The 25,212-nt window shown below is 43.0% G+C and overlaps 1 protein-coding gene and 1 long non-coding RNA gene across 3 annotated transcripts; one reads left to right on the top strand and one right to left on the bottom strand.

Moving 5' to 3' along the window:
• The first annotated feature begins 1,710 nt into the window (after positions 1 to 1,710).
• Positions 1,711 to 25,212, top strand: BCAP29 (B cell receptor associated protein 29). Of its 2 annotated transcripts, none has more exons than XM_083575362.1 (8): positions 1,711 to 1,814; positions 2,974 to 3,081; positions 6,183 to 6,283; positions 7,140 to 7,290; positions 9,783 to 9,915; positions 12,572 to 12,668; positions 22,432 to 22,532; positions 24,158 to 25,212. In XM_083575362.1, the coding sequence occupies exons 1-8, from the start codon at positions 1,726 to 1,728 to the stop codon at positions 24,194 to 24,196; spliced, it is 819 nt and encodes a 272-aa protein (XP_083431488.1). In that variant the 5' UTR covers positions 1,711 to 1,725; the 3' UTR covers positions 24,197 to 25,212. The 2 variants fall into 2 exon arrangements, with proteins under 2 accessions (XP_083431488.1, XP_083431489.1); XM_083575363.1 differs by having other exon boundaries at positions 1,738 to 2,293.
• On the bottom strand, positions 13,228 to 17,274 carry LOC310744273. Its single transcript, XR_014539481.1, has 3 exons — positions 17,238 to 17,274; positions 13,385 to 16,883; positions 13,228 to 13,354 (listed from the first exon to the last, which is right to left on the bottom strand). It is a non-coding gene; the product is annotated as an uncharacterized lncRNA (long non-coding RNA).

Below are 25,212 nucleotides of genomic sequence, written 5' to 3'. Positions count from 1 at the left end.
TAGAGCGAATGCAGGTTGTGCGGCTAAGCCCAAAGCCAGAACAGGGAGACAGAGTGCTGTGCAGCGCTCCGTCTCGCTGTTCTAGTTTGGGGTTAGCTGCGCAAAGCCTCCGCAGGGCAGCGGGGTGCCTTCACCCCGCTGCCTTGCGGAGGCTACAGAGGCTGTACGAAGGTGGGGGGAAGGCTGCAGCGTTTCCCCCCACCGCCAGCCCCACAGGCTCGGGGCAGCGGGAAGGCGGCGCGCCGCCTCTGCGCTGCTCCCTGACCTGGTCTTTGGGGCTGGCGGGGGAAAGCAGCGCTTCCCCCCGCCAGCCCCAAAGAGCACGTCGAAAGGAACCCAAAGCCTCCGGAGCCCAGCGGGTGAACGCACAGAACGCACCTTGTTTTAGAGAGGGAGAACAAGAAAAAAATTTTTTTTCCTGTTCCCCCCATCCTATGGTCCGGTGCATCCTATAGAGTGAAAAATACAGTAACTGCCCTCCTGGCTATGGGGCAGGTCAGGCTGGTAGATCTGGAGGGCCGAGATTGAGGAAGCCTGACTTACATCATAGGAGCCTAAACAACACAAAACACTGTTGATATATGTAGGTTTTCTTCTATTTGTTTTTTATCTTTTTATCTATTTTGGAAGTGTACATCCAGTTTTTTTTCCCCTTTAAATTTTTTGGAGGCCCCAAGAGTGTGGGGCCCTCTGCCAGGCTTCCTCAACCTCAGCCCACCAGATGTTTTGAGACTACAATTCCCTGACCACTGTTCCTGCTAGCTAGGGATCATGGGAGTTGTAGGCCAAAAACATCTGGAGGGCCGAGGTTGAAGAAGCCTGCCCTAAGCTATAGCTTGTTTAGCTTATACGTAAATCCGGCACTGTATAGGGCGGTATATAAATTCAATCAATAAGTGAAATAAATTATAATAGCCGGCGGATGCAGAGGCTGCAAGTTTTAAACCAGGCATCCCCAAACTCGGCCCTCCAGATGTTTTGGGGCTACAATTCCCAACATCCCTGACCTTTTTATGAATGGGTGGGATTTGTGGTGGAAAAAGAGGAGAGAGCCTGCTTTTGATTTCTTAACCGCAGTTAAGCGATTGTCCTGTTTATGTTTCCACTGACCTCTTAATAGCTTGTGGGCTCAGTTGCCGTATACCAGGCACAGGAAAACTCGGCCCTCCAGATGTTTTGAGACTACAACTCCCATCATCCCTGGCCACTGGTCCTGTTAGCTAGGGCTGATGGAGTTGTAGTCCCAAAACATCTGGAGGGCCGAGTTTGCCTCCATGTACTCCAACTTCAGTGGTTTGCATTACTCAACTGGATGGGGATCAGAAATTCACGTTGGCGTGTAGATAATGATACTTGCCTATTCCAGTTTTCTGGTGTAGTTTTTTTATGGTAGCTGTAAATATTTAATACAGTGGTACCTCGCAAGACGAATGCCTCGTAAGACGAAAAACTCGCAAGACGAAAGAGTTTTACGTTTTTTGAGTTGCTTTGCAAGACGAATTTCCCTATGGCTTTGAGTTTGTTTCCTTTTTCTTAAAACCGGGTGCATTGCTTGAAAAGGTGCAGTTCCGTGCTTCGCAAGACGAAAAATTCGCAAGACGAAAAAACCCGCAGAACGAATTAATTTCGTCTTGCGAGGTACCACTGTAATGTGTTCTGCCCGCCAGATGTTTTGAGACTACAACTCCCATCATCCCCGACCACTGGTCCTGTTAGCTAGGGGTGATGGGAGTTGTAGTCCCAAAACATCTGGAGGGCCGATTTGGGGATGCCTGTTTGAAACCGTGCCTCCCTTGCACGAAGAAAACTAGCAGGCCAGGGAGGGAGAGAGGGAGCTTCTACCATCTCCCTGGGCCTGCCGCTTTTCTTCTGGCAAGGGAGGCCCGCTCGCTTTTCGCCACGGAGCGGGAAGCCGTGTTCCCCACACGCCGCCTCGGTCCCCTCACACACAGCCCGCCTTCCCCGCCGGGTTCGGGCCTCCTCTCGAGCGAAAGCGCCGCCGGGGCTTCGAGCGTCGGCGAGGCCTCCCATTCGCTGCCAGGCCCGCGCTCCCCGCCTTCTCCCCACCCGGCTGTTGGGGCTCCGCCGCCCGGCCTCCTGCAGCCGCGGCTCCCTTTCCCCTCCCTTCGTCCCGCAGTTTCCGCCGCCGTCGACGACTCGCGTGTGGCGGCCCTGAAAGAGCTCGCGGAGCTGCGGGTCGAGGCCGCTGGACCCCGGAGGACGCCTCTCCCCCTTCGGGTGATGAAGGCGGGAGGGAAAAGGCCGCAGCAACAGCGCCTCTTCGGAAAGCGGGGTAAAAGAGAGGAAAGTTAACCCGGGGTCTGTCCTTCCCCCCTTCCCCACAACGGCTGCAGAGGCTTCCCCTCAGAATTGGTCGCGGAGGGGAATTTTGAAGCGTGAAACGGCCATTAGTATTGTGTACCCCGGGGGGGGGGGGAGGAAAGGCGTGTTGTACCCCGGGGTCGGTGGGGAAGGGGCGCGTGCGCGTGTGAGGAGAAGGAAATCTCTCCCCGACACGTATCTGTGGCAGTTATGGCGTGACAGAATCGGATTCATCCCATGTACTCCGGTCGACAAACTCGGGGGCGGCAATGGGGTCGTTTGAACACGGACTGCAGGGCTTCCCCATATGCCATAGATCGCTCTCTTTGGGGAGAGGGGGCCGGGTCCCTATTTTATTTTATTTTATTTTATTATTTTATTTTATTTTATTTTATTTTATTATTTTTTATTATTTTATTTATTTTATTTTATTTTATATTTTATTTTATTTTTTTATTTTTTTTATTTTATTTTATTTTATTTTATTTTATTTTATTTTATTTTATTTTATTTTTATTTTTATTTTTATTTTGCCCAATGTTGAACTGTCACGCCGGAAGCCCTTGTTTGTGTTGGGGGTCACATTAATCAGAAGCTCTTCAGCCTGCCTTGTCTGTTTTGAAACCATGGTGATCTTTTCCGTCTCTGCAGATCCCTCACAGATAAGATGACTTTTCAGTGGACAGCTGTTGCGGGCTTTCTCTATGCCGAAATAGCAATATTACTCTTGCTCTGCCTGCCTATTATTTCTCCTCTGAGGTAAGGATATTGCCGCAGGGGAAATGACCGCCGTTTCATCAGAAAATAAATGGAAATGGAAAGAGAAAGTACAGATCGGATTGCAACATTGGCAGCAGGGTTTAGGACTGCCTTTTGCAAATTATTTTGCGCTGTAAGCCTACAGGTTCCATTCTTTGGTATTTATAAGAGCGTTTAAAAAGCTGACTTGATACTTATGTTGTTTGCTCCAGGGGCCGATATGTATTCACAGGTTGGCCCCCCTCTTTCATCTTTGCGTAACAGACAAAATAGCTGTGCTGAATCTCCCCAAAGCAATAAATAAAATAAGCTGAACTACTTCCAGTGAGAAGAATGCCTGCTGGTGATAAGAAAATCAAAATGGCAACTTTAAAAACTCTTATTTATTTTTTGTATGTATTACACACAATATTACCCACAATAATCTTAACAAAAGCATATAATAGGCATTGAAAATTTGTAAGATTTACAACTCCATCTGTCACATGGTAGTAATGTTAATACCATTGTTTTGCTGATGATGCTCAGAGGAGCTTTTTACAAGTGTGGTCCTTGATCAGAATTAATATTGCATTGACAACAGTAATTGATAGTGGTCCATTGCCAGTGGTGATGTATTAGAATCTTTGGTCATGGTAGCAGTGGTCTTCTTTGCATCACAGTAATTAGAATACAAATACTGTGCTGTTTGCTTGTATATATTTTCTGAAGAGAACCTATATAATAGTAACATAATAAATTTTTTTTTTAATACCTCGCCCATCTGGCTGGGTTGCCCCAGCCGCTCTGGGCGGCTTCCAACACATAAAAATGTAATAAAACATCAAACATTAATAGTAACAATCTGATCCAATATAAAGGTAACAATAACTTTAAAATAAACAACTTATATCAAACAAAGCAACATTCAGCAATACATCAGAATCTAATAGTAAACAGTAAAATTAAACACCAATAACTAATAATTAAACAGTTCACAGTTCTCAACCATAATAAAGAATTACCAATCTACAATCAATAAAAATAACAGCAAATCACAATGCATAAAATACTACAAAACCATGTAAAATAGGCACCCCCAAACTTGGCACTCCAGATGTTTTGGGACTACAACTCCCACCACCCCTAGCTAACAGGACCAGTTGTCAGGGATGTTGGGAATTGTAGTCCCAAAACATCTGGAGGGCCGAGTTTGGGGATGCCTGGTGTAAAAGGATCAAATTGGGAAACAAGGACACACAACTTTGGGCTGCCACAAATTCTTAGCACAGGCGGAACTTTCTTAACTCTCTTTGACAAGTTGCCAGCTGACCAAACACTATAATCATCTTAGATTCCCTAAGTAAGTTATATCATCAACATTAATAAAGGGTTGTGTGTATGAAAACTAAGATAAAGCAAAGATAATTCACATGGAATTTTGACTATGCCTCATAGTCAAAAGCTGGATCAGAAGTGGCCTCATTAAGTTTAATGGGACTTATTCCTAGGAGAAATTGCAACCTCAGATTTCTAAAGGGGTTTTCAAAACTCAGCAGCTGCTCTTTTTGCCACCAGTATCCTAAGTCTTAGGAAAGAACACTGACTGGGATTTGAAGATCAGTATTATTTATTTATATTATTAGCATTTATCAGTCGCTTTATACAAAAGAAAGGTGTCAAAGCAACTTGACAGGATAAATAAAACAAATAAAAGCAATTTTTAAAAAGCCAAGAAAAGAGCCATTACATGCATCCTAACCTAATCAGACTATCTAGAAAATGTTGGTATCTTCACAGCAGTGGTCATCAACCTTCATTCTTAACTGCTTGTTGCTGATTAAGAGACCTTTGTCCTTTTCCGGGGACTGTAGTTTCAGAGCTGCTTTTCCTGCTAGTCATCCAGAGTTAGGCAATATAAAGCCTACTTCTCAGATTCTTTCCTTTAGTATAATTTTAGCTTTGTTTAAAAAACAGTTGTTGCTAAAAGTGACTAGATGCAATAAAGGACAAGGGCACTGTACCTATATCAATGCCACCAGTTGAAGGTTTGATTATGCATGTTACTGTGATAGTTTTACTAACAAGATAATTGAAGGTGTGATTTAAATACACACATCAAGGGATTTTCGTCTTCAGAATAAGGCTTTAAGAGGATCTGAAAGCAGCAAATTAGTCTCATTAAACCTGGATGCTAAAGATACCTAGTCTATCTCATTAGAAGCAAGCAGCCTTGGCAGGTCTAGACTCTGAATTCCATAAGTTATACCTGTTACCATCATTGTAGCTGTAATGTGATGAACAAAGGGATTTTCTATCTGTCAGTTCTTGGAGATACAGGAACCTCCTCAGGGTTTGTGCCCAGTAATACCATCTGTACTATATTGCAGAGTTTTCGTGTACTGTATACTTGCATCTACAGAGAAATTGCATTTTCATTTCAAGCTGTACAGTACGATTGCATATTGTGTGCAATTAACTTGCACAATTTCAGCCTTATGCAGTTGAAAGCTGGCCAGCTGAAATCCCACAAATTAATTACACAGAAGGCGGACATCTTAAAACGCCTTTGCACTGGGTTTTCTCAGAACGGAAAGAGCTTTTAAGCTTTCTGTCTTGCTTACCGGGTTCTGTAATGCTCTCATGAAATCCTGGACAGTCCTGCAAGATTTTGTATCAATACCCCAGAATCTCTGTGAGAGCATCCCAGAGCCTGGTAAGCAAGGCAGAGAGATTATGTTGATGACGTTTTATTAACTTTTTATACCACCCTTCATCCAACAATCACAGGGCAGTTTACAATATAAAATACATGCTACAATAACAAACAAAAACAACACCCCACACCCAGTTTAAAAGTTCTCTGTCTTGCTTGGATGGTGAGGATGGTCATGTGGGGGCGGTTCCAAGGGGGTGGTTTGAATATACAGTACATATTTTTGCATATATGTGCCCCCCCAAGCATAACCCCCGTGCAAGATGCCATTGTACTGTACTGTACTGTAATTTTAAAAGGTGCTGAAAAATTATTCAGTGGATTATAGTGTGCACTTCAAAAATGCTTACATAGTAGTCTTTTTACAAATGAAGCTTCTTTCAAACACTGCAATTTTGTTTTACAGATGGGAGAAGGTTTTTATGATCTCTGTGTGGAGCAGAATTAAAAACTATTGGAACAAGGGGTTCCTTACAATTATAGTTCTGTTAATTGTTTTATTTCTGGGTGAGTTGGAAATCTCTCTTGTTTCTATTAGTATTCATATGCATGTAAGTGAACCAACAAAGTTAATGTGTTTGAGGGATTATTATATTTACTGTGAGTTATCTTTGCTGTGAATAGTTTGAGAAACCAAACAAAAAAGTTAGTGTTACACTTTTTGAACCTGAGGATGTAACAAGAAGCCATGTTCTGCTAGCATGTTAGCAGATAACAAAACAGAATTCAGATTTGGTATGGGAGACCCAGTGAACACTTGTGGCAGGAAGTGATTTTGAAATAATCAGTAGGTGGCGCAATTTCTCTTTGGACTAATGCTTGAACTAAGAGGAAAACAGTTGTGCAATGAGGTTTCTGGGAATTTTACTGAGCTCTGTCATCACTGACTTTGTTTTTTTGGAGGAAGGGAAATAGCATTGCATTTTTAAGCTACTGCTAAATATGGAATTGAATGTGTTCCCTGATGATTACAAAGTTAGCTATATATTGTAGCTTGTGGTTTTTAAGTGCTATATATTAAACATCTGTTAAGAAAAGCCATCCTTTTAAAATATAAGGAACATTACTATTTTATAAAATTGCTTAATCATAAAGCTTGCTGTAGGTTATAGATTATTTCCGTGGTCATTACTTGTTAAAGAGTCAAAGTCTTTGCTCTGTGCCCACAGAAAGTACAAATCTACTGCCAGGGGGATTCCCACTGCCAGTAGCCAGAACAGGGCAGCTATACTAATAAAAGTTAAAGAAGTTTTATCAGGGGGGGGAAACAAAAGCTTTTTGATGCAGAAGCATTATGTAAAATAACTGATAAAAGAAGGCAACGGAAAACAAATGCAAGTAACTCTCTCTTTTTTACTCGTAGATGCTGTAAGAGAGGTGAGGAAATACTCAAATGTTAACCTAAGTGATAAAACTGCACATACAAGTGCCAATGCATTGGATCACATTCAAATGAAACTTTTTAGGTCACAACGAAATCTTTATATCTCAGGATTCTCTCTGTTTCTTTGGCTGTAAGTATAGTTATGTACTACTTACTACTTAGTAATTCTGTTTTGTGCCTCTTGTAAGAAACTTGGTTCAAAATGGGAAAAAAGCATGACTCAAACCCCAAGTTTGTAAAAGTAATAATAATATGCAAGTTGGGTGAGCAAAAATGGAGGGTAATGGTAATTTATGCATGTTTGAGAGAGACAGATTTGCTAATGGAAGCAAGTAATTAAAAAAGATATATTAAAGTGAAAAGGAGGAAATGAATATGACTCCCCCAAATGCTGTATTCTGAATTAATACAGTCCTCTCACTGAATTGTACTACAGTGGTACCTCAGGTTACATATGCTTCAGGTTGCATACACTTCAGGTTACAGACTCCGCTAACCCAGAAATAGTACCTCCAGTTAAGAACTTTGCTTCAGGATGAGAACAGAAATTGCCCTGCCGCGGCGCAGCCGCAGCAGGAGGCCCCATTAGCTAAAATGGTGCTTCAGGTTAAGAACAGTTTCAGGTTAAGAACGGACCTCTGGAACGAATTAAGTACGTAACCAGAGGTCCCACTGTATTTCAGAAGACAGATGGTAGTATCGGTTGTTCCAAAACACCGCCTCTTGCATCATAGTTTTTCTGCAGATGAAAGGCTTGCTAGTAAGGTTCTCATATGTACCTCCCATGGTACTGTGATCCTGTTTGTTTAAATAGGATTGCATTCTAAACTCCTATTCTGAAGCTGGATGACTCTAGGATTTAACACAACAGATATTCTGATAGAATACCCCAAATGCACAGGTAGAGCATTAGCAAAGCAGCCAAAATCGGTTAGAGTCTCGGGTTGGACATGGGCAGTATAGAAGTTTAGGGCTGCCTTATTTCCTGGACCAGGGGTCAGCAAGGTTTGTCTTGCCTGGGCTGGATCAGTCCCATGGAGATTCCTCCGTGGGCCGGATTGCACGCACGCCCACAATTTTCTGTGCATGCTCAGACGTGATTTTCAGTGCCACAGAAGCAAGTTCGGAGGCGGCTCATGGGCCGTGTTCAGCCCATGGGCCTTTGGTTGCTGACCCCTGTTCTGGACATTACCGGGATTTCAAAGGATGTGATGCCTGGGGGGGATTTCCGGAAGGCAGCGGTTTGTCCTGGATCTTTGGCAAGTAAACTGAGAAATCAACACTATATTGTATGTCACAAGCATGGGAAACCCATAGGTTGAATGTGGGCCACAGGCAGATTTTATCTGGCCTCCAGTTCTTGCAGTCATAACCTGATGGTTCAGTAGGGAGGAGAACGGGCTTTGCCTTTGTGCAACTGCAGCTTGTTCCTCCGCAAGTAGATCAAAGCAATGTCTCTGCAGACTTGCATTCCTTGCAAGTATAGGAAAAGTAGTACAGAAAAAGTAGTATATGCATTTTGCAATTTCATGCAATTTTCAGGCTGCAATTGCATTTTAAATAGCTATAAAACAGGGCTTGGAGTTCAGCAGTACATTGACCTTATTTGCACTCTTCTGGGATTACTGTTGAGATTCTACCTTGCACACAGTCAGGCCCAAGAACAGTTGTCGGAGAACTTTGTTTTCTTTCAAACTTCACTTTTTAAGCCTGTGAGGAAAGTAAAAGGTGAAACTCTAGTGGAGCTACTAAGAATTAAACATATGCATCTATTAGAAAAAATAGCTTTTTTTTGCATGTGATTTTGTGTGGGTGGAATAGTTACTGATAGTTTTTCTCTGGGGTAAGGTGGCATTCCTACTGAAAAAGGTTCCTCACTCATTCTGTACTCCTGCAGTCTATGGCCATGATATGTCAGTTCTGGGCTGTTCTGGCATTTCCTTGTTTGCTTCACATTTCTCCACATACTAAGTTCATTCTGTTGGCATAACTGGCGTATCTCTTTCCCCGAGCACAATGTGAGTACGTATAGGATTTCTATGCTCTCTGATTTAACTGCAACTAGCGAAACCGAAACTACCTTTACTGCTGCGGAGTTCAGGCAATAAACCAGGGGAAAGAGCAGTGGCGTAGCGTGGGGGTGCAGGGGGGCCCGGCCGCACCGGGCGCAACATCTGGGGGGGGGGGCGCTCGCACTCGCAGCTCTCTGCCCCTACTAAAATCCACGGGTTAGGGGCCGCAAATTACTTGCCTTGCCCCGGGTGCTGACAACCCATGCTACGCCACTGGGAAAGAGTGGTTGTTAATGAGATGTATTTTTAACATTGTAAGAAAATATTTTTATTTTCTTAATAGCAGTGGCTATGTGGCAATAACTGGGGCTCACATTTAGTGTTTAGATAAAATGACTTCAAAGCACCTGGCCAATCTAGGTCCTGGTTCAGCTGTAAGTTGTAATAGCATCTTAAAAAATAAAGCAGTTCATGTTTCACATAACAGAGCATCTTTTCTCAGCATTTAAAGTAAAAAGGTATTGAAGACTTAAAAAAAAATTATAACACGACTTATACATTGATATTGTATTCTTTTCTAATGGGTTCATGGCTTTTCTGGTTTCCACAGTGTACTGAGACGTACCATTTCCCTTATCACTTCATTGGCAAAAAAGATGGGAGACCAGAAAGCTCTAGAAATGGAAGTAGAAAACATCAACAAAGTTGCTAAGAAGTGCTTGGAAGAGAATGAAAAACTTCAAGTATGTTTCACAGTTGAACGGGTTGAGTTTTGTTTTTAAGTGCATTTTACCGCTTTGACCTGGTTCGCATGCTGCTCTAAGCTAAGCGTGAACGTGTGAGTATGAGAGTTCCTGGAGAGGAGAAAGGGACTGCGTTGATCCATCTTGCAGTGCTGCTGATGTGAGCTAAGCCATGGTTTGGCTTAGCATGTCATCTGACTGCAGGTTTTGTTTTGTCCCACTTCAGACAAGCCACTTCAGGTAAACCAATGACAACTCGTAGTTTGGCCATTTTATTGTGTGTGTGTGTGTGTGTGTGTGTGTGTGTGTGTGTGTGTGTGTTAAAGAAAGTCATACTAGCCTTGTGAATTAGACCTGGGTGTTATCCAGCCCCCCCCCGGCAATAACAATTTGTCCTAAAGCCATAAAGCAAACTTTTTGCAGTATTGAGGTGATACTGTTTAATCATTCGTCACCTTTCTGTATAGATACTGAAAGGCTTGTTTGGAATTTTTGTAATATATTTTGCACAGTAATTTACAAGACCTTCAGACCTCATGGATTTTTTTTAGAGACCTCACACTAAAATCCATTAACAATTTTGACACAAAACATTAGTCATACCTTCTTATCTCTATGACCTTTCAAGCAATATAAAAGTGGAACAAAGTCTTTGTAGTTCCCTCAGCAGCTCAGAATCTGTTTGGCGCTGCTTCTTCATAGGCCTAGTCTAGAGGAACATGATGCTAGTGTAGCCTTCTTAGACTTTACCGACTTTGCATTGCTCCCGGAAATGGTGAGGGACTCCAGTTCTGTGCTTGTTTTCTTTGTACAGAGACTTCTTAATACAGGGAATCATTTAAAAAGATCTCATCTTTAGAATTTGCTCAACTCATTCTCTCCCCCCCCCTCAGTGTGTCTCATATTCTGAGATGGTCACCTTCATTCTGCTGCATGTGTAAACCAAGAGTGATTCTACACTAGGTGTTTGTTGTGGAATTGCTTTGTTTGCTTGCTGTTTATGGGTCATCTGCATGTTGTTCCCATCAAAATCATCCTCCAGTGTTTCCTCTATGCTGCTTCTGTCTTTGTCAACCTGCACAAAATCAATTTGAGGTGGGGGGGGCACAACAGTAGCTTAATCTCTGCAGCTAATAGATTGTCTTAGCATTAGTTTTGAGATGTGCTGGGTTAAGATTAGGGTTAGTGTGATTAAGTGAGTTGTCCCACCCTTAATTCCCACCAGTAGTGTGGATGGATGGACACACACACACACACACACACACACACACACACACACAGTTCTATACCCTTCTGAAGTATAGAAAGTCAGTTGTAATTCTTCATCTAGTTTACAGTGGAATTACGACGAGTGGGTGCCGTTAGGAACTGCTAATCTGGAAGCACCCCAAGCCTTAATTTCACATGGGTAAAGACACATTGTCACTGTCATCGCTATAATCTTGTTTCATTTTGGTAGCACAGAAAATATTAACAAACAGATGGCAGGAATAGTGTTACATACTTGGGCTGTGAGCCTGTTCACCTCATCCTAAACATGATGATCTGTGTTCATGGTCAGTTGTTTAGAATGGAGGGAGGAAAGAAGGCTCTGGATTCAGATCCCCATCACTGTAAAATGTAGCTGTCAAAGTCAGCCATTGAATCAGCTCTGCTTGCACAGTCTCATTCCATCAAGCAAGACTATATGTGGGAAACACAAATGCAACCACCCAGAGTGGCTCGGGAAACCCAGCCAGATGGGTGGGGTATGAATAATAAAATTACGGTGATTACTATTGTGTGTGTAGTATCCAGTTTTGCAGGAGAAACACATTTATGAAATGCATATGAATCCTCATGGCTTTTTACAGCATATGTAAAATGGTCCAGGGGTGAGATCCAACATAGCGCAAATTAATGTCCAGTCATGCAGTAAGGCATATCCATCCTCTTCACTCCCTATGCACATCCAAAACTTGCATTGGAAGGTTGGGGGACCTTCCCGTTTAGATTGGAGGGAATGGGGGGGTGGAGAAGCCAAAAGTCCTATTACTGAAGCAGCTGAACATCTTTGCATGTTGTCCAGATTCCCTGCTTGAAAGAGCTCTTAATTGAAAGTTACAGTGGCAATTAAATGGAGGCTCAAAAAGGCAAGGCCAAGAAGAGATTTATGTGTCAAATATAGTTAAAGTGTCAAACTTGAACAAAATGAAGAAGACGGCAGACATTTTGACTTACTAATTATAAAGATTTTAACATAACATATCTGTAACTGTAAGTGAGTAATTAATGCTTTTTTCATGTATTTTTTGTTAAGGCATATGTAAATATATTATTCTAGAAATTGGGTTGGTCTCTAATATTTTGAATTGATAAGAAGTCCATAGCAGCAAAGGCCTTTATTTGGTATCAGGTAAAGGTTAATACAGAAACATTCATAGCACTAGGGAAAATCAAATGAGAACCTTTGTTTATAAAATGATGGGTCTAGGGGAGCAGAATGTGTGTTATGCAAATTACTTTGGTTCTTCCAAATCACCATTGAAGAAAAAGCAAAAAGTAGGTTTGGCTCTGATTTTTATTGCACCTGTTTCACTTTTTCTTATTGTTACAATTACTTTGAAACAGTAGTTGTAATCAGGAAAAGAAACTAATTTTTTTTTCCTTTTACCAGTCAATGAAAGCTAAATGTGACATGGGAGAAGTGTCCGATGAAGAGCTACAGGAGGAAGTGAAAAAGCTGAAAGACGAATTAAAGAAAACTTCACATGGTACTTTTTGCCATTTCACACTGCTTTACCTTGTGGTTTTCTATGTTGAAAGCCCCCAAAAGAGGGTTTTGACAATAGAAGATGGTATAAAAGGTTATTTGTCAGTAAAGTGGTGGGTGATGGGCCAGATCTGTGCCATGCAAGGGCAGAAGAAAACCAATAACAGAAAAACCAAAGACATAAAGATTGGGCCTGAGGTCAGTTCTTTGTGCTAGTATGAAGAAATTACTTTTAAAATGTACAACAACATAAGAAACTGTCTGAAGTTATGAACTGAAAGTCACATTTCTTTAAGAGGAACAGAAGAGACCCAAAATTGTTCTCCTGCTCTCGTAACAAGACCCCCCCCCTCACTTCTTGTTTGCTTCTGTGTTTGACTTGGGCTGTCTTGATGAAACAGCACTGAGATAAGGCAGATTTTTTCCTGGTCGTGTGTGTTAGTTCTGGATCTTGCAAGATCTGTTACCCTTCTGTATATTTACTAGGCTGAAATGAAGGTCTTGTATAGCATTGCTCCTGACCTTGTGAAGCCCAGACAACTAAAATGTACTTCTTTGGCTGTGTGCAGAACATTGCATAACCATTATGTATTTTAAAGCAAACTTACAAATGCATCCATTTCAAAATCCTAGCTGGAACAACTCTCTATCCTAGTTTATACTGACTTTAGCGAACACTTTCAAACTCTATCCTAGTTTATACTGACTTTAGTGAACACTTCCAAATTTTTGCCAGTTAGCATGAGTGATTCCAAATATTTAATTGTGAGGTTGATTAGAAATAAGAACACATGAACATTTGTATTCTGGTTTTCATTCAGGAAGCTCAAAATGTTTTTTAATACTACCAGCCCTGCAAGTGAATCTCTCAGCTGAATACAGATTATTGTATCCAGATTTTGGAGGCTTTAAAAATAATGCTGCCATCACATTTTTATTCTATGCGGAAAGAGTTTCCAAGTGAAACTAAAGCTACAATTCCATCCATAGAATTCTGAAAGTGCCCAAGAACACTATCGAAATTCAGTGGACCCATGGCCAGGAATCTCAGTTAAACAAAGCATTTTCTTTCTGAGAAATTGTGCATCTTCTGTGGATTTTATATCCAGAACTACAATTTTGTGCTTTAAACATTAAAGCCTTAGTAAGGAAAACGGTTTATTGATTGTGCAGAGAGGAGTGCAATATAGTTAAAAATGCATAAGAATTCCATTAGAATTAAAGGGAGGGTAACCCATCTTTAAAATTATAATCCATAAAACCCATGGAGCCACCCACAGTCTCCTTAATTGCAGCAGCACACCATTGAGAGCATCCAGCAAAAGCTCAGGCAAACAGATCAGTCTTTATCTGGCCCTGTAATAATAAAAGCATCAATACCAAGTGTACTTCTAGGGGGAGGGCATTCCAAATTCAGGGTGCCACCATGAATCACCTCTTAGTGTACTCTTCCAAAAGGTGTGACAACAACCACAGCTTCCCCTGAAATTAAGGAAATAGGGGTAGGCTGATACAGGGAGAAGAATTGCTTCAGATATTTGGGTCCCAAGTTGTTAAAGGTAGTTATTGTCAGTACCCGGAATTCAGCCTTGAAATATATGGGTAGCCAATGCCGATCTTTCAGAATCCGTGTGAAAGTGATTCTAGCTACCTGCTCTGGTCAGCATTCTGGCAGCCATGTTCTGTACTAAATGTGGCTTCGGAATCATTTTCAAGGAGAATTAGAGCTGGGTGTCACCAACGTACCATTGGCACATTTCTTCCAATCCCCTGACGACATCCCACAGTAGCTTTTTATAGACGTTAGTGCATGGGGGACAAGATGGAACCTTATGGGACCCCAAACTACAACCGCCTTAGAGGCTCCACAGGTCACCCAATGCTAATTTATGAAATCTGTCCTGTAGGTAGAAATGGAACCACTGTATCACTGCACCCTCAGTTTCTAACCCATAGAGCCAATCCCGTAAGATACCATGGTTGACGGTAACAAAAGCCACTGAGGAAGATCAAGGAAAATCGACAGGGATATCTTCCCTCTGTCCCAACGAAAAGTGCTTGTCAGGGTGACCAAGGTCCTCTCAGGGCTAGAAGTGAGCCTAACCCGGATTGAAATAGGTCTAGTTATTTCACTTCTAAGGGCACCTGGAGCTGTCTGCCTGCCACCCTCGTAAGCATCTTACCCAAGAAGGGGGTGTTAAAAAGAGCCAAAAACAAATTAAAACTTGCATCTACTATCTAAACATATGACTAGACTTGTATAAATAAATAAATAAACAAACAACATGCAGGTGGCAAAAAGAGTACGGTGAAGTCTCCTGCCTCATATAAATAGGTAGGGAGTTCCAAAGTGTAGGTGCTGCCCTTAAAAATCAAGTTCTTACAAATGCAGAACAGGTATTATGTGGCACTTGTAACACTGTCAGCTCCTCCGGTCAAGGTGGTCAGACGATGTTGTCCCTCCCTGATATACATGCAAACTTAATTACTAGATAATCATGTAAGCATGAGAGCTGTTATGATTTTTTATGATTAGGAACTCAGTCTGCACTTTAGACAATTCTGAATTCAGACACCTTTGGCAAGTCATTGTTCTCTCAGTTCATCTTCTGTATCTGCAATATGGGAATAATGTTGGCCCATTGGGATTTTATAAAGGTTGCTGATGTGTGCATTTAAGCTCCTGAAATATGTGATAAAAATGCTTAATAGCAGCAGTATTGATGCCTGTGTTCATTTATAAATATTTGCAACACACAATGGTATACCTATTTAATTATGAGTTTTAATTACATGCCTCTATGTATCGGGTGTTCTCAAAAAAAGATGACATTTCAAATGAGGAGGGAAAAGTAACGTTTACACAATGTTTGCTGGCTCTTATAAACAGACATAGTTTGTATACAAAATAAATGTAATAACATTGTTCTCCTCAATGAACTCTTTGCTATAGAGTTTTTCTCTGTTCATTCAGACAGCTATGCAGCAAGTTAACCTATAATGTTGCAACAACAAAGTCATTTTTATGATCAAAATTGAAAGTAGCTTTGTAAAATTCGACACTAGAACTGACACAAGAGAGGGAAAATATTGATGTTCCTGAATGTGTTCAGTTTTTTAACTGGCATTTTCCTAAAGAACCAATGGCAGGCATTTGTCTTATTTGAAGTTTAAAAACGGGCTCTTAAATTCAGATTTAAAGGATTGAATTATGTTCTGCTGGCACAACAAGACTTTTATCTTCTCTCTGCCCCAATCCCTCCAACTGCCCTCCAAATGTGCACCTAACCATTTCCAGCTGATTTTGAGGGTACACAGGTGGGTTGCACAGTTATGTTGCAGAGTTTCAGCATCAATGATGGCCCAAATAATTTAAAGTCATTTTATAAAAGTTGACAAACTCGCTTATTTACTTTATGAATAGGGGGCATAGAAAGGTTACATATGGACTGCGGTTAGTTCTTTCTCACTGGGCCAATGATGAAGAATCATGTAAAACTTGTGTTCCAGACTTCTCCAGTAGCTCTAAATCACCTAGGAGGTGTCCCATATATAGCAGCAGGTATAATAATAATAATAAAAATAATAAGTATATGTTGCCCATCTGACTGGGTTACCCCAGCCACTCTGGGCGGCTTCCAACAAATTAAAACACAATACGACATCAAACATTAGCTTCACCAAACAGGTATCATCTAAAAGTCAGATATTTATTTCCTTTACTTCTGAGGGAAGGGAGTTGCACCACTGAGAAGGTCCTCTGCCTGGTTCACTGTAACCTCATTTCTCTCAGTGAGGGAACTTCCAGAAGGCCCTTGGAGCTAGATTCCGGGCTGAATGATGGGTATCATGCCCTATTCTCAAATGACTGGGAATTAACCTAAAGCTACCCATAAGGTTTCTGTTTGTCATATAAACATGCCATGGGAATATATAACCATATCTTACATTTTACTGAGCTTGCAACCATGAACCTCTCAGCAGGCAATAAATCCATGAAAGAGGATGGACAGACATTGAAACAGCATGTGCCTCGGGGAAGGGCAGGTGTCAGATAGGGGATCTTGTTAAAGCTTGGGGTGGAAAGAGTGTGGTTGGGGTGAGTAGAAACTGGCAGAAGACAGGAGAAAAGCATGGGCTGGAGGTTGGAACGCTGCTGGGGAGAAATAGGGGGGCAAGCAGAAGACAGCTTGGGGAGAGGAGATTTTCCCACAGTCTATTAGGGACGTGGGTGGCACTGTGGGTTAAACCACAGAGCCTAGGACTTCCCGATCAGAAGGTCGGCAGTTCGAATCCCCGCCACGGGGTGAAGAGCCCGTTGCTCGGTCCCTGCTCCTGCCCACCTAGCAGTTCAAAAGCACGTCAAAGTGCAAGTAGATAAATAGGTACCGCTCCGGCGGGAAGGTAAACGGCGTTTCCGTGCGCTGCTCTGGTTTGCCAGAAGCGGCTTAGTCCTGCTGACCACATGACCTGGAAGCTGTACTCCCTCGGCCAATAAAGCAAGATGAGCGCCGCAACCCCAGAGTCGGTCACGACTGGACCTAATGGTCTGGGGTCCCTTTACCTTTACCTATTGATGGCCCATTTAGTGCATAGGGAATTTATTACCGTATTTTTCGCACCATAGGACGCACTTTTTCCCTCCTAAAAAGCAAGTGAAAATGTGTGTGCGTCCTATGGAGCGAATGCAGGCTTTCACTGAAGCCTGGAAAGTGAGAGGGGTCGGTGCGCACCGACCCTTCTCGCTCTCAAGGCTTCAGAAAGCTATCCGCTAGCCTTGGGAGACCCAGCTCTCCCACGGCTAGCGGGGCGCTGCATTAATCCCGAAGCTTGGGGCGTGCGGAGCGCAGCGCGCCCCAAGCTTCTGGGTGCCGGCAAGGTCTCCGCTAGCCGTCTAGACCTTGCCGGCACCCAGAAGCTTGGGGCGCGCTGAGCTCCGCAGCCCCAAGCTTCGGGATTAGCGCTCCGCTAGCCGTGTCTAGGCTGCGGATAGCAGCCTGCTTCCCGGAGCGTCGGGCGCCCTGAAAGCAGAGCGCCCGGCGCTTCGGGAACACATCTGCAGCCTAGGCAACCCTGCGGGAGGTCCCGCAGGGATGTCTAGGCTGCGGATAGCAGCCTGCTTCCCGGAGCGTCGGGCGCCCTGAAAGCAGAGCGCCCGGCGCTTCGGGAACACATCCGCAGGGTGGGGAGCCCTGCAGGAGTTCCCCGCAAGGCTCCCCACGCTGCGGATAGCAGCCTGCCGCCCGGCGGGCGGGGCGCCCTGAATCATCGCGCCCCTCGCGCCGGGCAGACATCCGCAGGGTGGGGAGCCCTGCAGGAGTTCCCCGCAAGGCTCCCCAAGCTGCGGATAGCAGCCTGCCGCCCGGCGGGCAGGGCGCCCTGAATCAGAGCGCCCCTCGTGCCGGGCAGACATCCGCAGGGTGGGGAGCCCTGCAGGAGTTCCCCGCAAGGCTCCCCAAGCTGCGGATAGCAGCCTGCCGCCCGGCGGGCGGGGCGCCCTGAATCAGAGCGCCCCTCGCGCCGGGCAGACATCCGCAGGGTGGGGAGCCCTGCAGGAGTTCCCCGCAAGGCTCCCCAAGCTGCGAATGGCAGCCTGCCGCCCGGCGGGCGGGGCGCCCTGAATCAGAGCGCCCCTCGCGCCGGGCAGACATCCGCAGGGTGGGGAGCCCTGCAGGAGTTCCCCGCAAGGCTCCCCAAGCTGCGAATGGCAGCCTGCCGCCCGGCGGGCGGGGCGCCCTGAATCAGAGCGCCCCTCGCGCCGGGCAGACATCCGCAGGGTGGGGAGCCCTGCAGGAGTTCCCCGCAAGGCTCCCCAAGCTGCGGATAGCAGCCTGCCGCCCGGCGGGCGGGGCGCCCTGAATCAGAGCGCCCAGCGCGCCAGGCAGACATCAGCCAGCCCCACAAGCTCGGGGGACAGCAGGGAGGCGCAGCGCCACTATCCCGCTGTTCCTCGACCTGGTTCGGTTTCCCTGACCTGCTTTTGGGGGGGAAATAAAGGGAAAATTTTTTTCCTTTATTTCCCCCCAAAAAAACTAGGTGCGCCCTATGGTCCGGTGCGTCCAATCGTGCGAAAAATACGGTAACTAAAGCCTGGGCTGTGGGCCTCTGGTTTCTCTGTAGTGTGTTAGGTTATACATTCTTTCATGAATGTGTATTATATGTAAACCAAGCATTATATGTAAAATGTAAACTCCACTCACTCTTTATATATAAGCAGAATTGTGCTCTGGCATCCTAAAGATTCATGTTAGTGTCTTAATAGTCTTACAGTAGTTGGCAACTAAACTGCCAACATTGCCTCTGCATCAGATAGCCGAAACATTTTTATTCATTCCTTTTATGCCCAAAGGAGCTTGGGGCGATGTACAAAATATATACAATAAAAAGGTACAATAGCCAACATACTTGAAAATATTTATAAAAGTTCAGAACCATTAAAACACAGCAAAACCACCTGTTGCTGTTCAGTATTGAAATAATCTAGCCTCTGTTTGTAAAATGCCAGAGTAAAAAACCCCACCAACTGACATCTGATCTTAATAAAGCAAGCAACACAAACACATCCCAGGAGAAGCAGCTTCCAGAATTGGAAGGCCTTGTTGTGCATCCCTGTATGGTGAATCCTTGGGGGTTAGGGCATAAGCGGAGCCCCCTGCTGATTTTAATGCTTGACTTGGCTTATTTTATAGACATCGATTCTGTAGATATATAAGCCCTGTAATATATAGACTTTAGGAGCACCTTGAACCAGCCCCAGTAGCACACAGATGGCCACTGCAGTGTTACATGTTCCCATCTGACTGAGCAGCTTCATTCTGCAACTTCCAGACAGTCTTCAAGGGCAGCCCCAGATACAACGCAGTACAGTAATCCAAATGTAAGATTGCTAGAGCTTGGGTTACTGATTCCAGACTATCCCAGTCCAGGGATAGTCCCTGGCCCACCAGGCCCATAGCTGGTGAACCAACACTAGCAAGCAGTAGGCACTCCTAGTTTGAGTTTGAAAATAAGTTTTTTCCTATACCCGGGTAAAATCTTCAGACATTCGGCTGGGCTATTTGTACAGCTCACATGCATTTGTAACACATGTTTGTCTTTTGAACTACATTGGCAAATGCTCATTATAGGGTATATGTGGTAATAAGCACTCTGTTACAGGTAGCAAAAACATTTCACCTTCAAGGGACCTACAACTCACTGCTGACTTTAGGGTGCAGTGTTCCAGGCACTGCTGAACAACTTCCTTTTGTTTCGACTGAAGCTTAATACAAGTTCTACTGAAGTGCATCTATTTTACTCTGCTAAATGTGGCTTGGGACAAATAACCTTTTCATAGCATGTAAAAAGCTGTTCAGATACGCCACTCAGATGCAGTAAAATGAAAACCCAGCCTTCTGGCAACTTCAGAGCAATTCTACCCCCTTTCAGTGAGTAGGTCCACAGAAGGTTTCTTCCTATTTCTAAGGACACTGAGAACAGAAAAATCTAACTGAAATGGTGTCATTATGTTGCCCGTGGTATATCTGAAGAGAACGGAACGCCAGTATTAAATTTGTTGTATTTCTGTGTGTTTAACCATTTTCAAAACAAAAAAAAAAAAAATTCTTCCAGTAGCACCTTAAAGACCAACTAAGTTAGTTCTTGGTATGAGCTTTCGTGTGCATGCACACTTCTTCAGATACACTGAAACAGAAGTTGCCAGATCCTTCTATATAGTGAGAAGGTGGGGAGGGGTATTACTCAGAAGGGTGGTGGGAATGGGTGATTGGCAGATAGCTGTGATGAGCCTGTTGACGACTCTTAACGACTGCAATAGGTCTTACAGGAAAAAGCAAGGGGTGAGAAGGTGAAAAATGGCTTTGTCATGTATAATGAGATAAGAATCCAATGTCTTTGTTCAGACCAGGTCTCTCCATGGTATTAAGTTTGGTAATGAGTTGCAATTCAGCAGCTTCTCTTTCCAGTCTATTTCTGAAATTCCTTTGTAGTAATACAGCTACTTTGAGATCTTGTATAGAATGTCCTGGGAGATTGAAGTGTTCTCCTACTGGTTTCTCTGTCTTGTGATTCTTGATGTCCGATTTATGTCCGTTTATTCTTTGGCGTAAGGTTTGGCCTGTTTGTCCAATATAGAGAGCTGAAGGACACTGTTGGCATTAAGAGTCGTCAACAGGCTCATCACAGCTATCTGCCAATCACCCATTCCCACCACCCTTCTGAGTAATACCCCTCCCCACCTTCTCACTATATAGAAGGATCTGGCAACTTCTGTTTCAGTGTATCTGAAGAAGTGTGCATGCACACGAAAGCTCATACCAAGAACTAACTTAGTTGGTCTTTAAGGTGCTACTGGAAGAAAAAATAAATTTTTGTTTTGACTATGGCAGACCAACACGGCTACCTATCTGTAACTTTAACCATTTTGTTCACTTAAACACTATTTTATGCTATATTTCATTGGAATATTAGGATATAGGTTGAAGTGAGCCTAGCATGATGCCATGGGCTGGCTGGATGCTGGTGGGAGGCACCAGCTGGGGAACCCCCAAGGTGCACCCCAGGGGAAAAAGGCTCAGAGCCAGGGAAATGGAGGTGGGACAATGAGGAGTGGTTAGAGGGAGCAGACCGGGAGGAGGAGGTGTTGGAAGCTGTAGAGGTAACAGGGTGAAGCGGAGATTGGAGTGGAATAGGGCCAGGAGACAGACGGGCAGGCTACTGAAGAAGCTAGGGAATCTGAACTGCTCACAATCTGGTATCATTGGAAAACAGCCCTTGGGAAAAAAAATTCCATGCAATTTTATATAGGCATTGTAGTGCTTACCTGGCCACCCACATCCCACTAACTCCCCCAGAATGTCATCTTACAGCTCTAGACTTAGAGGAAGGTTTTTCGTATGCTGGACCTTGACATTCTTCTGCTAAGAAGACCTCACCCATCCTGTCACAAGTGTATTTTTGTCAAAACATAGCAACAATGCAATAAATGTTTTTCTGTGCTCACCTTCAACTATCTCCAGATATCTTGGTTATGATTAAAGACAGGATTGTTTTTAGTTACAACTAGAGCACCTTGCCAGTCCTTCATAAAACACTCAGTAATTAGTTACTGTTGGATCAAGTTACCGAAAAATGGATTTTGCAATCTAATATAATGGCAACTTCTTTAACATGAATAAATGCTATAGAGCCAATTACTTTTATTATCATTTTTAACCCTCAATTGCTTCTAAAATTTACACCACCTTGTGATATATTCTAAAAATAGGAGGATAATGTTCTTAATAGTACTTTTTATAATCTATTATAAAATAGGAAGGCTTTGATATATTAAATCATATATAGTAGTCTTGCATCACCAAAACCATACTATTATAACAGAACTTGCAGCAATGCTTCACTATCTCATCTGTTCCCTACGCCACTTTCCTTTCAGCACCTGAAGCTCCTTTTTCCTTCCATCAGCACACAGGTCTCTAGACGTGACGTTTTTCTCATCCAAGCTGACCTTTCACATTTTTCACACAAACTTCAGCATTCTGCTGTATCCCCCTTATGTAGTCAGTATGTGTTGAACATCAGTTGTGTAAAAGCTGCTCACCCATTGGCAAGGATTTCCTGGCATGTGGCAGTCATTGTTATCCTGTTATATAGCACTGTAATCTTAAAAAAAATAAAAAACCAAACCAGGTATCATTTAATGCACAAGTATTTTGTCCTAATGCTGTTATTCATGTGTTGAATAATACTACTCCTGTGTTGTGCAGCTCTCAGCAAGGCCAAAGATGACTTTTCTACAACTCAGAAGCGGTGTGAAGGCCTTAGAAAAGAATATGACCAACTTACAAAAGAATACAAGAGAATGCAGGTAAGGTGGCAGAAGCAGTTGATTTGCTCGAGCAAGACTTCCTGGAATTAGACTAGCCGTGTTGTGTGTGTTGGATCCAAAAGAAAATTTATCAGACAACAATCTTTAATTGTGTACGTCTGGACAATGTTCTTTCAGAATAATGAGAATACTTAACTCTTAAGTTTTCCCAGAACAGTTGTTGAACTGGAACCTACTTTGTTTTAAAACAAACGTGAATTATTTCATCAATAATATTGTATGTTCCTTGAATAGTAGCACTGAGGAAGAGGAAGAAACTCAAAAAGGGGGTTTCCCCTTCTTTAAAAAGATTCTGAATTTGGTTCACATGTCACAGTAAACCATAAACCATCATGGTTTACAATACGCAAGTATGTCACCCCTGCTTTTCACTCACTTCACTCACCTGGGTGCCTAAACCATTTCTTTATTTTGTTAGTTTATAATTTGCCTTTCACGTGTATCTCAAGACAGTTTAGAAACATACCATGAAAACTGCTGAAAATAGTTCTGAAATCAGTACAAAAGTCAACTAGAGATAGGTTTAAACCTCAAGATCATGGTTTGCTTCACTCCCAGCAAGCCATGATCTTTGCCAAGGTTTGCTCTCAGCTTACTAATCATGCTTTGATCCCTGGTTCCAACATAATGTTAAACCTGGGATTGTGTTTTGTTTCTTCTGCCCACTAGCTGGGAGGAACAAAACAGCCCAGATAGGAATATTCACAATAAACAAGTTGAGCAAAACCATCAATTGTAGCTATTAGGGTACCGTATTTTTTGCTCTATAAGACTCACTTTTTCCCTCCTAAAAAGTAAGGGGAAATGTGTGTGCGTCTCATGGAGCGAGTGCAGGCTGCGCAGCTATCACAGAAGCCAGAACAGCAAGAGGGATTGCTGCTTTCACTGTGCAGCGATCCCTCTTGATGTTCTGGCTTCTGAGATTCAGAATATTTTTTTTTCTTGTTTTCCTCCTCCAAAAACTAGGTGCGTCTTGTGGTCTGGTGAGTCTTATAGAGCGAAAAATACGGTACTTTTTACAAGGCTAATTGCACTGGCGGAGAGGCAATTTTGTGACACCTTTATGCTGACAATGCTCCTTCATGCTGCAATAAGACTTGAAAAAGCCTTCTATTGGAGCCAGTAGAAGGCTTCTTTGAAGCTTAATTGTTGAGGAGACAATTTTCAGAGGGGATGGTCACAGCTGGAGAGCTTAGCCTCCCCTTCTTCACTGCAACCCCCCTCCCCTGCCACACTTAGGCTTGATTGAAATATTTTATTGGCTACAGTAGAGAGCTTTTCCTATCCCAAGCCATTGTTGGGAGTTCGTATCTTCCTCAAGATTGCAGCCTTTTTCAAACCTTTTTTTAAGGCGGGGAGATGGACAGGGGGACTGTGCATGTGTGAGAGGTTTCACTGGTGTGTGTGTGTGTGTGTGTGTGTGTGTGTGTGTGTTTGCAGTGGAGGATGAGTGGTGCCCACAACAGTTTCTCAGGTTTCCAAACATGCCAGGGATTGGCAGCCCACAGTGTACACATTAACTCTGTGGTCATCCTGATGCACAAGTTACCCTGTATAAAGGTAGCTTCACTCCTTTTCTCACATGTGTCTCCTTACCTTTACAGTGTTCTTCAGGCGGAAAACATGATAAGAAAGGCCAGTAAATGCAGCACAAGGACATCATTAATACACGTGCATCAACATGAATCGTCTCTTGTTCCCGTCTTTATTCTCCTAAGCTTTGTAAAAACAAGGTCTATTTTCTTTAAAGGGAAATGCTCTGCATTTGTAGCTGAAACACTAGGTTGCCAAACATATTTTATTTTGCAATGGAAATAGTGGCTAGGATCCAAAGACCTACTTTACTTGTGTCAAAGGCGCAGTGGAAGTTTTGCTTTGATTTTTGTTCTTGTTCTTATTTGAATGGCAGATTCCCATGGCATGTCACACAAACTCCATTAAGCTGCGAAAGAGATTTGCCATGTCTCATGGAGGGCTGGTGTTCAAGAAATACAAGTCTACACCTCCTTTGAGCACACAGTTTTATTTGTGTGGTTATTTGGATGCAGACCAGTAAGTGGTGTGCTGTCAGTATACTGTGAAGAATCTTTTTAAGCCTATAAGGAAAACGTAAAGCAGTTTAAAATGGAAATTTCCATTAACCACTGTTCAGCTTCTATCCACTGTTTTACACTGAAACTGAAAAAGGTAGGAGATTGTACAACCGCCAGCTATAGTAATGTAGAAGAGGCTTTTTAAACTACATCAAACCATGATGCTAGAAGAATAAGCATAGTGAAACATGCTACATCCAGATAACTTGACAAACAGTAAAAAGAATTAAAATAAATTTTAAAGGACTTCACATTTAATTGCATAGTTATTTATTGTTGAGAGTTTCTTCTTTCCCCATCTTTAGATTTTTACTATAGTATACTTTACTTCATGTATTCAAGAATTTGAATATGTTGTATTTTCTTTCTGCAGTGGGTGATACCCCTGAAAAACACATATATGTAACAGGCTTTTTATGGTGATTAGTTATTTGTGACATGGTTTCTTTCTTAAAACCTTCATTATCTGCAACTGAAAGGTTTTATTTTTATTTTTATTTTTTTACATTGGTTCCAGTATGCTGCTTGGATGTTGATTTGTTAATAAAAGAGATTGTTTAAGCTTG

The sequence above is a fragment of the Podarcis filfolensis genome (genome assembly GCF_964270895.1).
Source record: "Podarcis filfolensis genome assembly, chromosome: 10".
NCBI classification, from domain to species: domain Eukaryota; kingdom Metazoa; phylum Chordata; class Lepidosauria; order Squamata; family Lacertidae; genus Podarcis; species Podarcis filfolensis.
This window is presented reverse-complemented; position numbering and strand designations above follow the sequence as displayed.